The sequence below is a fragment of the Neodiprion lecontei genome, chromosome 3 (genome assembly GCF_021901455.1).
Source record: "Neodiprion lecontei isolate iyNeoLeco1 chromosome 3, iyNeoLeco1.1, whole genome shotgun sequence".
Taxonomy (NCBI): domain Eukaryota; kingdom Metazoa; phylum Arthropoda; class Insecta; order Hymenoptera; family Diprionidae; genus Neodiprion; species Neodiprion lecontei.
This window is the reverse complement of record NC_060262.1, coordinates 12,906,807-12,918,882: the sequence shown is the minus strand read 5'-3', so window position 1 is coordinate 12,918,882 and position 12,076 is coordinate 12,906,807. Positions and strand designations below refer to the sequence as shown.

The 12,076-nt window shown below is 40.4% G+C and overlaps 1 protein-coding gene across 1 annotated transcript in view; it reads right to left on the bottom strand.

The window, feature by feature from the left end:
• The window catches only part of LOC124293695 (glutamate receptor ionotropic, NMDA 2B), a 1,867,270-nt gene that overhangs the window by 1,409,897 nt on the left and 445,297 nt on the right, over positions 1–12,076 (bottom strand). The window contains exon 4 of the mRNA XM_046735718.1: positions 7,178–7,356. Within this exon, the coding sequence (XP_046591674.1) occupies positions 7,178–7,356 (179 nt within the window). The remainder of the gene's footprint in view (positions 1–7,177; positions 7,357–12,076) is intronic.

Here is a 12,076-nt window from a genome sequence, read left to right as displayed (position 1 = left end):
TATGTATAATTTCACTTGTTAAATTTAGAATAATTTAATTTAAAATAGAATGAGAAACTAAATGTAATCGATGTTGAATTAAAAAAACATCTATTCAAAGCATTCAACCGATATTTTTTGAAACGTTCACCCCCAACCACATAATAAATAAAAAAGTTAGCATCTTGCAGCGAGCATTGGAGACATCACGAATTATCGATCGGAGGAATATCGATTGATCAATAATGCAACAAACCTGTGGCAACACCCGGTAACACCAACAGTCGTCCCTCGTTGCATAGAAATATCTCGCAGCACCTGGATATTCACAATTCTGTGGGTAAACTGTCTGCCTTCTAACAATAAAAAGAATTTGAATTGTCCGCTCAACCGACGATGAAAAAATTCCATTATCAAACTGTCTATCGGTAAAAAATCAAAATGACAGCTTATCTGACTAAGCAATAATCAAAATGGCTGCTCATCTGACTAAGCAAAAAATCAAAAAACCTGCACACCCCAACCAACGAGGGGCATGTGATGGGTAAAAAATCGATCAACGAAAACGCAGGTAGTGGGCAGCGTTTGATCGGAGAAAAATCAAAATGGCTGCCCATCTGACTAAGCAAAAAAAATTTAACTGTCAAACTGCCTGTCGATAAAATCGGGCGAAAATACAGGTGGCGCTTTCTATGCTAACAGTCGGCACCAATATCGTGGGTATGATTTACCATCGCGGTGGTAACTCACCGACTGTCGGTAAGGTAGGAATCTGGATACCATGCCGGTTCTGGACCACAGAGTGATCTCTACTACTAACCTGCCTTCGCACGATGCTCATGGTGTTCGGAAATTCTATGTTTCATTGATCATTATAATCCAAGGGAATGCACCGAATTTCTGCAGAGTGAAGATGAGAATCAAACACAGCAATTAATATAAAAATTAATGTAGAAATAAATTATAAGAATTAATTCAAGAATTGATACGAGAATTCGTACAAGAGTAAAATACAAGAATGAATGTAAGAATTCATATGAGCATAAAATATGAGAATGTATATGTATAAGAATAAAATATAAGAATCAATATAAGAATTAGTATAACAAAATTGATATAATAATAATACATGGGAAAATGAGAATTCAAAAAGATTGTAATTTCTCAAAACCGTACACGTAAACATTATATAATATCGTGAATACGTAAAACTCATTATGAAATTCAGTTGTAATGTTAGATTTATTATTATGCCCTGTATCCTTTAATTTGACAAGAAACATTTTTAAAGTAATCTTTTATGGACACGGGTAAACAAGAAAGAAAAAAAGAAACCAACTCTTCGGGTTTCGAACACGGGGCGCACTAGTGTGAAGTCGATACGCTAACCGCTGCGCCACCGCTTCGATTGAACATCACGCGCTAAAAGGCACATCTGGAACGTCGGAAACTTGGACCATCATTTTCTCGGAAACGGTTGGGTATCTACGGATAAACCGAAACACATGTCCGCTTATTTTGACCCCTTTTCCACTGAGCGAAGTTTCAGGGAAATCGGAGGGTTCCATTTGGTACGTTCGCCTCGTAAACTATGGGGACTAAGCGAGAGTACGAGTAGCGCCGCGAGTAGCCAAAATTGTCCCTATCGACGTGACTTGCGTTAACTTTGACAAATGGCGGTTATTTATCATAATTTTTTCGTAAGAACAAATATGTTTACCAAAAAAATGCCTTCTCCCGGTGTAAGAAAAGTGAAAGTTAGTTGTTGCGCTATCGGTTGTTAGAATAGTCTTAGAAATACAGGACGATTATGACAGGACGATTCAAAACTATTGGTTAATTTCGTGCCATGGCGTAACCACGGAAGCTCATGATTGGCTGAGTCATCGGCGTAAACAGGGGAAAACGCTCGTCGGTTGGGACGAATAGAATCGTTTTGGCGCTGCCGTGAATTTTGCGCACGGTCTCTATAACAAAATCAAATATCGTGGGCGCCAGACGCCTTAACGTCGAATTTTAAAAAATAATACTAATCAATAAGAAACAAAACGGAACAATACGAAAAATAACCAGAGAACCCGTTGTACGGCTGGCTAGGCTCAGGTAACTCACACGTACTGGTAAAGTGGCGGTATTCAAGGCAACTAACGATAATTAAAGAATTCTTAAAATAAAGTAATAAAGAATAAACTCAAGTCAGGGAAAATGAACGGGTTGATCAGTCATATATTGTCGAGTAGATTACAGGTTTAAGACAGTCAAATTAAATCGCAACGATATCGGTAGTTAATAAAACAGGCAATTATAGTTCACAGAAATTTCGATAAAATCTATATTCGCGGCAGCGAATCGCCGCCAAGTTATAAAGGCGAAAGCTAGCCGAGAATATATTGACCCGGCCTAACTACTTCCCTATTTTCCCGTGTATAAGCATTTCGTCATATCTCAGGAACGCGTGAATATTTTTCAATGAGACTCACATAGCTGGTAGTTCGGGCCAATATAACCTTAGTGAGAAAGTTTGATCGAAATCTGTCCATTAGTTCTCAACGATGATGAAAATTATTTTTCTTCTTCTCCACGCCAGAGCACCTTGTGGACACGATTCCGCTCGGACGTGTGTATGAATCAACTTTCAGTTTTAAACATAGATTCTTGGCATGGAAATCTCACCCCCTATTGATTTTGGTATAAATCTGAATCCGTATTCGGCCGGTATAATATTACAAAGTTGCGAAGTGGGTCGATAAATCAAAATAGCTGCTGGGTAAAGCAGTTATTAATTAATAATGCAACAGCCTGATGGCGCTGCCCGCGCTGCAAACCGTTCAACCAAAATGGCCCCCTCAGGATACTGTCACGTCGTAGATCGTAAAATAGTCATGATAAATTATCATTATTCAGTTATTTATATGTTATCCAATCTTGAAATCAATTTGCAAACTTCGTGAAAATCAGTCATGCCGATGGTCTTATAAAATTAGTGAATAAGTGAACAGTATTCGAGTGTCGTAAGAGTGAAATAGAATAACCACTGTGGTTTCAAGCAGATTGTTATTATTATTAACCTTTAGAGGGCCGGCATTTTGCCCTTGAAATTCGATATTTCTCAGAGGTATGATTTGTGTATATAAACAATCAACACCTCCAGTGGAGTTTCCGTTTTATATACTGACTCCTAAAAGAGCTAGTCCAGCCCTCCAAGGGTTAAATATTAGTGACATCTGCATTACGGACTCTTGTGATTTGACGAAATGGATCGTCCGAGTTTAGAACCAAAGAAAAGATGAGATATTCTACAATTGGATACAAATTCGACAAACAGCCTGAATAACAAACAGAATATAATCAGCAACATTTGTGACATGCATACATGGCTATTAGGCAAATGTCAAGAACAAGGTTGTTCGCTCGTCATGGATCATTAGACAGAACAATGCTCACCAAAGCTATTAGAAGAATACTCACGATGCTTCATTCAACTCATACGGTACGGTACTTCGTTAATTCTCATTAGATTATATTTATACACGCAACATTTGATACATGAATAGCTTAGCCTCAACCTCTTCGTCTCTACGAAATGCATGACTTGTTTGTTTATTAATTTGTATTTTTATTATGTATTTGTTCAATACATTACTTTCATTCAGTGTCACACGGTGTACTACTTATCATTGATAAAATGGAACCTTTTCCTCGCTTGTTTGTTGTTTCTTTTATTTCACAGTCATTTGGACCATTTCTGTTCTGTTCGAATCCATTGGAACCTATAAATGTTAAACTTCGGCAAGCCGATATTCCAAAGAGAAGGTAACCGCCAGATGTGCAAAACTCAACACTCTACATATCTTATTGGAACAAACCGGTTGTCGTCGGACTTTACGTCATTTATCTGTTGTTCAACACCACTAACTACTCACCCAGAAGACTACTATGCATTTATCAATACTTAAATCAACAATACGCTATACATTTTCATATTGACGGAATCACCTACCTCACATGATATGTACCAACACAATAATAAGGTGAGAATGAAGTTAATAACGTCGCTGTAACGATGTACGTTTGTGAAAAATCGTCACTTTGCACCTTTAAGGATGTACAATATTCAGTAAACCGTGATAAACAAAACATACTCCCACTTTGAAAAGCCAACTCCTTAAAAATTCATTCTAAAATTGGGCAATGATACTTTTTTTTCCTGATTTTTTATTACGATACCATCACTGACTTCAGCCTCATGTAATAAGCCGAAATCATTTTCTTTGTTTCAGCTCCATACATAATAAAACCCTGATTGTTTTTCCTTTTATGTTTCGCAGTCACCTAGCTCATTTTTATCCGACCGTTGATCTGTTAAACTCACTAACATTACACTGCGGCATGACTACGCCCTAACACAAAACGATAGCATCTTGGAAATTGGCACGCTATGTATCACTCATTGTCTCGAATCGTCTTTCATTGACTTGCCAATTATTGACCTCATCTACCTATCCATCGGTACCATTGAATTTCCAGCAAGAAACGGTTCCAAGTTTACTTCTACATTGGTATAAAGGTCGTTCCTTACCTTATCTTTCTGTGCTTTGTTAAACTATTTTTGGTAAATTTCTGACTGATTCACATTAATAGATTTTTTATTTGGATTTAGTGCACCACAATATGTGAGAAATAAATTTAATCATGTTTAATCAATTTTTTTATTACTGTAAATACAATTTATAGCAATTTGTAGGGATTTTTTGCAATTTATTTATATTTTTAAGGGCCTACAGGAAAAATAAACTTCAGATTTATACTCAGCGGATCGAATCACATGTAAAACTTATATGATTTATATTTAGAAATTTTTTGTTATCACCAAAACTGCATTTTTTCCATTTTTTACGGTTTTTTGCACTCTTCTCAAAATTTTTAGGGTGTACGGACCAAACGGACTTCAGATTCGGATTCAGCGCGTCAAAATACATGAGGATAAGTAGGTCCGGTCAAAGGTACAGACCACTCTTTTTTTTGTCGACCGGTGTTATCAAGATGTCTAGCCGTTTCTGTTTCTGTGTTTTTGATTGATTCGTAAAAAATAAACAATTAACATAGTAAATGTTAATACTGCTTAAAAATAATGAATAATAATGAATAAAAAATGTTCTTCCTTTATTCCATAACAATAGAATGACATACAACGTTCATAATAAAAAATAACTGTAGCCTCTGATTAACTATCGTGCGCGCACTTCTCGCTTTTTGTCGGCGCCTGGCAAAGTGTTCGGCTCAGTATTTTCGCCTGTTATTTTGCACACATGATCCTGAGGGTTCAATGTAACGAAAAAATTTGGTCCCAGCCCTCTATAAATGACACGACTTCGGAACCTTTCTACGCACCTTTAACGTCACCTGGCACTACTTTTCCCCCAAGCAAATCGCCTGGCAATATTATTTTCGAATTTTAAACACAATTAGCTACAATCACACGAAAAACCAGCGCTCTATAAATTGAACACCTTCAATTAATTTTCCAACCCCTTTACGGCCGTACCACGCCCACCTCCACCAATGAAAAGCTGCCAGGCGCCCGAATCAATTAATAATGGTGTTAAGGTACACTGATTAGGTGGTTTTAATCGTTCTATAAATTGCTGCCCTATTTCCGTGGCTAGCTCTCGGTCTATTTGGCACTATTCAGAGAGACGAATATGAGACCCAAAGGAAGCCCGTGGTGGGGGTTGCGGTCAAGCGAAAATAAGGAAAAGCGGCATTATTAGGAGTGGCACTATTACGGGAGTGGACTGTATTTATAAGAGAGACAACTATGTAATTGGATAGTGTCTGAGCCACGTGCAATGACGTTTTACTTTTAGGTTAAGCACATGTGCGACTCGATTTCTTATATAATAAGTTATGCATAAAGTACGGAAAATTTTGGTTATAATGTAAAGTTTAAATGGAAAATACATGGCAAGTAATATTAAAAATATCGAGATATAAATTACAGAGAAAACTTGGTTCTTTTTTTTTTTTTTGACTGTCCTTCGTGCTTAGGTGTTTATCGTACAAGATTTAAGGAAGAAATGGCTTAAATCCTAGAAAACTAATATGGCTGGCCTATCTAAGGTGTTTAAGTGTGGTGGTATTGATTATAGATCTACAACTGATTGGGTTATAAGGCGTGAAAATTTTAAGCTGATTGAAATTGAGATTAAAGAATATTTGAGTATAAATGGCTAAGGTTCTGGATGACAGTGCGTTTGTTTACTGTGTCGTTTTTAGAAATGTGTATCATGTCTTTTATGAGACGATTGTTTTAGTTATATTCTTTATCTATAATCTGCATTTCATCAAAATTAAGACTATGGCCTTCATTAAGTCCATCGAAAACTGGATTTTTTTTTTAGTATTGAGATGTCTGTCCAATGTAGCACTTGGAACAGTCAGAGCAATTAATTTTATAAACTGTGTTAATCTGATCATGAGTTGAAGTTTTGGATTTTAATGTACTGAAAATACTATTAGTTGTGTGAGAGACTCTATATGTATAGGCTACGTCTATGTCTTGTTTGGCAAGAGTACGCTTCACGTTTTGTGATAAACCATTGAGAAAAGGAATCGAAATCCAATTCTGAGCTCCTGATGTCAGGCTTAAACTTTTTGAGGTTCACCAATCGCATCAAGCAATTGAAAATAACGCCTAATTATATGTATAGTCCCCTTGAAAACCAGACCTAATGTCTACTTTGAATTCTATCCGGTACCTCAGTATTCGGTCACCATTGAGTGACTAGAGTAAATGACTCGACCTTCGAAGATTTATTTGTGGAGAAAAAAAATGTTTACATGTTAATTTCTAATATTTGCTACCTAAACACCACAAAATGATTTCGGAATATTTCTCCCCGGAAATGTGATTTTCTTCTTTACCAAGTCTACAAATCCACGAGATCTCTAATTCAAATCTCATGTGATACTTAATAGAATTTTATTAAATGCAGAAAAGCGGAAATTTAAATGTGATCTAACAGGGGTCGGCTAAATACCATTTTGATTAAATATACAGGTATCTGTGGCACACCCATTTCAAATCTATGTTCCGAGTAGGTCAACACGTTTTAATGTCATTCGGAGGTTCCAGACATGCAACGATTCACAATCTTCATATGTTGAAATTTGTTACAAATTAATATAAGATACTCACCCTTTCAAGTCCAGAGTTGTCTGCATTCCAAGCAATCACTGGAATTCCCAAGTAACCAGCCAACTGCAGGAAGTACTGCGCACTTGCGGTGCTTCTGCCGTATTGTTCGTAATTCATAAGGTACAGGATAGCCGAGACGTTGACGGAGAGGAACTCCTTACACAAAGAGTTTAATATTGCTGAAATGAAATAAAATTTTTCGTGTATATCGACAGTCGTTTTACTTCGTAACGGTTTTATTTGCATAACATGCTATTTTCTTGGGTGAAAATGAAGTAAAATTTTCGGTCCTGTTCGCGCAAATATTCAATTTTATAATTGTTCAGTGCCTGAGCGTCGTTTTGTGCTCGTGTCATTGCGATCTCCGTGCGAGCCGCGCTCGAACGATTCGTCTCCGCAGGGATGCCAAATCTCGCGTAGATGAGGAGGCGAGCGCGCATCACGCATTTTTTAAAACAGTCGAGTTAACTCGTCCGTCTTTCACCGTATAAGATCAAGAGAGCGAGCGCGGCCCGCGTCAAGTGTAAACAAACCTCGCCGTGCGACGGTTATCTTTCAACGCCTAGATATCGAGACTCTCATAACAAAAACGAGACCTATGTTTTATAAACGTGATTGTCGGATATATGCATGCTACGTTCTTCACCCAAAGCGTGCGTTGGACCGAAATGTGTTTTCGACTACGTCGAACGTTATGAACTATAGAAAGACGTATAACGCCAAAGAAAGTGTATAATACGATATTAAGAATCGTGTACCGTTTGTGTACTTATCTTTTTGTAGATGATGACCGTTTTCCATCGATGGCGAACTGGGGGGTGATGAGTTTGGAGACGATGGCTGGCTAGTCGAAGAGTGTCACGATTTATTGAATACGATGCACGTTTGCACCTTTTTCTTCTTGTCCTCTATGCGGGCGTGAGTTCGTATCCCGATTCTGACACCAATTTGTATAGTCGAAGCTTCTTCATAGGCGAAGTTGCCTCGTAGTTTTGAATTGAACCTTTTTTATTCAAGAAACCTCAACCTCTATCCTTCATACTAATAAAAAAGGTTCAATTCAAAACTACGAGGCAACTTCGCCTATGAAGAAGCTTCGACTATACAAATTGGTGTCAGAATCGGGATACGAACTCACGCCCGCATAGAGGACAAGAAGAAAAAGGTGCAAACGTGCATCGTATTCAATAAATCGTGACACTCTTCGACTAGCCAGCCATCGTCTCCAAACTCATCACCCCCCAGTTCGCCATCGATGGAAAACGGTCATCATCTACAAAAAGATAAGTACACAAACGGTACACGATTCTTAATATCGTATTATACACTTTCTTTGGCGTTATACGTCTTTCTATAGTTCATAACGTTCGACGTAGTCGAAAACACATTTCGGTCCAACGCACGCTTTGGGTGAAGAACGTAGCATGCATATATCCGACAATCACGTTTATAAAACATAGGTCTCGTTTTTGTTATGAGAGTCTCGATATCTAGGCGTTGAAAGATAACCGTCGCACGGCGAGGTTTGTTTACACTTGACGCGGGCCGCGCTCGCTCTCTTGATCTTATACGGTGAAAGACGGACGAGTTCGCGCGCGTTTTCGAAAAGATACGCGCTGCACGGGGAGAGGCTTAGAGCCAACCCTTGAGAATCAGTCCAGCTTCGACATCGAACGCATAGACGTCGTATCCTGTTTTTCTCGAAGATCTCATAAATATTTGTACGCACAAGCTCAGTAAAATGGCTGCCCGCGTAAAGTTTATTAATCAAAAGCGTGCGACTTTAAAGGCGAACATTACCAAACTTAAGCGACTCACGGAGGACGCGGATTTTGAACCCGCGAACATAAAAATGCGGGCGGATCGTGTAAAAGAACAATTTCGGACATACGAGGAATTACACGATGAACTCGCATTATTAACCGACGGAGACGGTGACAACGTCGATGACTTCGACGAGTTGCAAGATCGATTCTACGCGATCATAACTAAAATCAAGACAGATTTATCATCGACAACGCCACAACATCCCGGTGTAGCAAACGTAACGTCGCTGCCGATCGACGGCACGCGTCGACTTAAATTGCCGGTCGCCGACCTCCCAAGGTTCGACGGCAACATCGAAAAGTGGCTATCGTTTAAAAATACATTTTTGACAATGATCGACTCTCGCGAAGACATAACGAAATTACAAAAATTCTTATATCTAAAAAATTGCCTAGAGGGTGACGCGTTAAACAAAATTCTCATTTACAACGTGAGCGAAGAAAATTACGGGACGGCATGGAAGTTACTTCTAGATTCGTATGACAAGACTCGAATTTTGATCGTAAAACATCTCGACGCGATCCTCGAGATGCCTGCGGTAAAAAGGGCGACGCATAAAGATTTAGCGCGACTCGTCGACGACATGCGCCAACACGTGAACATGCTCGCGTCATTGCACGTGATACCAGATGAACACTTATTAGTCCGGATAATCGAGCGCGCGTTACCCAACAATATTCGGGTGAAGTGGGAAGAGACGCTCAATCTCGACACCTCGCCAACGCTCGAGCAAATTTACAAATTCGTCTCCGAGACCGCGTTTCGTTTATATACGCTCGAACAAGATGTATCGCGTTCCAAAACAGAGACCAATTACAAACGACCGCTTCCGAATTATAAAGATCAGAGCGGAGTCAAGACTCGAAGCGGAGAAAATGGCGCGCGTACGTTAGCGATAGGCACGTCAGCAAAGTGCGTAGTGTGCAAACGGGAGAGTCATCCCACATACCAGTATCGCGAATTTCAAAAAATGACGGTTCAGCAACGGTGGAATTTCGTCAAGAGTTCATCGCTGTGCAAAAATTGCCTGCGCTCGCACCGCGGCAAATGCACTTCGACGCATTGCAAAAGCTGCTCCAGGTTTCACCACACTCTTTTGCACAACGAATCTCCTGCTGCATCCACCCATGCGACCCAAGAAACGATACCATCGGATACACCTAAGTCGACAACAAAGGTAAATTTAACATGTAGCAAAATGATTACACACAGCTTCACGTCAAGGGCGTTACAGTCGCAGTTAATGCTGAGCGCTCAAATACGCGTCAAAGACTCACGCGGTCAATACCTAAAACGTCGCGCTTTATTAGACACTTGTGCGACGGCGCATTTTATCACGGAGGATCTTGTAAGAGAATTGAAACTACCGATACGCGCGTGCACGATCGCGGTAGGAATGATCGACGACGCAAATACAATTTCTAAAGGCGCGGTCGAATGTACATTTTATTCGATACACGATAATTTCAACAAGACTCTCACGTTTCTGGTCATACCGAAAATAGCTGATAACGTACCGAACGAAATCTTTCCTCGCGAATCAATCGACTTACCACGGAATGTAAAATTGGCCGATCCACAATTCCATTTGCCTGGAAGGATCGACATCTTCATCGGGTCAGGGACAACGTTGTCATTATTATCGATCGGACAATGTGATTTGTCCCGCGACGGCTGCGACCTCGTCTTACAGAAAACTCAGCTCGGCTGGGCCGTTGCCGGTGGAAAATCAAACACCACGGTCGGGAAACGAACATCGTGCCAACTGACCGAATTAAAGGAAACAATAGAAAAATTCTGGCTGCTCGATGATGCAAACGCTAGTCAAAGAAAATTATCAGAAAATACAAGCTGCGAAACTCATTTCATTCGAAACGTCACTCGCGAACCGTCGGGACGGTACGTCGTTCGTCTGCCGTTCCGCAGCGCCGATCGAGACCTCGGTGATTCGCGATCTATGGCTTTGCGACGATTTGCTGGCTTGCAAAAAAGGCTTAACGCGGACCCGGTCCTTAAAGCGGAATATCATCGCGTTATGAATGAGTACATAGAACTAGGCCATATGTCACTCGTTGTCGACGAATCACTACCCGGTTATTATCTCCCACACCACGCGGTCATAAAGGCGACAAGCGCTACGACGAAGACCCGAGTTGTCTTCGATGCGTCCGCCAAAACAAGCATGGGAGTGTCGCTTAACGATACGCTGATGGTCGGCCCGACTATTCAATTGAAACTAATCGAGCATCTTTTACGATTTCGCAGTTATAAATTTGTGATTACCGCGGACATCGCAAAAATGTACCGACAAATTTGGATCGCCCCCAGCGATCGTCGGTACCAACGAGTTTTTTGGCTCCAACAGGAAAGAATTCGCGTATTCGAACTAAACACCGTAACGTTCGGCGTGTCGTCGGCTCCGTTTCTTGCGATACGAACCGTACAAAAACTTGCAAGCGATGAGAGCGTGGATTATCATAAGGGGGCCGAGGTTTTAACGCGCGACTTATACGTCGACGATTTGTTATCAGGGGCAAACACCTTTGAGGAAATCGTACAAATTCGGGACGAAGTGATCGAAATATTGAAGCGTGGCGGATTCGACATTCGACAGTGGGCGTCAAATCACCCGCAGGCCCTAAGTAATTTGAGCAAAAAAACCGCAGATATCGAATTTCTGACAGACGAAAGTCCTGTGCACAAAACACTCGGTATATCATGGAACGCGCAGAATGACGACTTCCTTTATACGGTGAAACGTATCGAGCCCTCCGAGAGGGTCACAAAACGATACATCTTATCAGAAATCGCGAAAATTTTCGACCCCCTCGGTTTACTCGGTCCGGTGATTCTCACCTCAAAAGTGATTATGCAACGATGCTGGAAAGCAAAAACTACATGGGACGAGTCCGTACCCAGCGCGTTAGATTCCGCGTGGCGATCGTTCGCGGAACAACTGTCATTAATCAACAATTTAAAGATTGACCGATACGTTTCGACAAATAACCCAATCGATATCCAGATTCACGGATTTTGCGACGCGAGTCAGACGGGTTACGGAGCTTGTATATA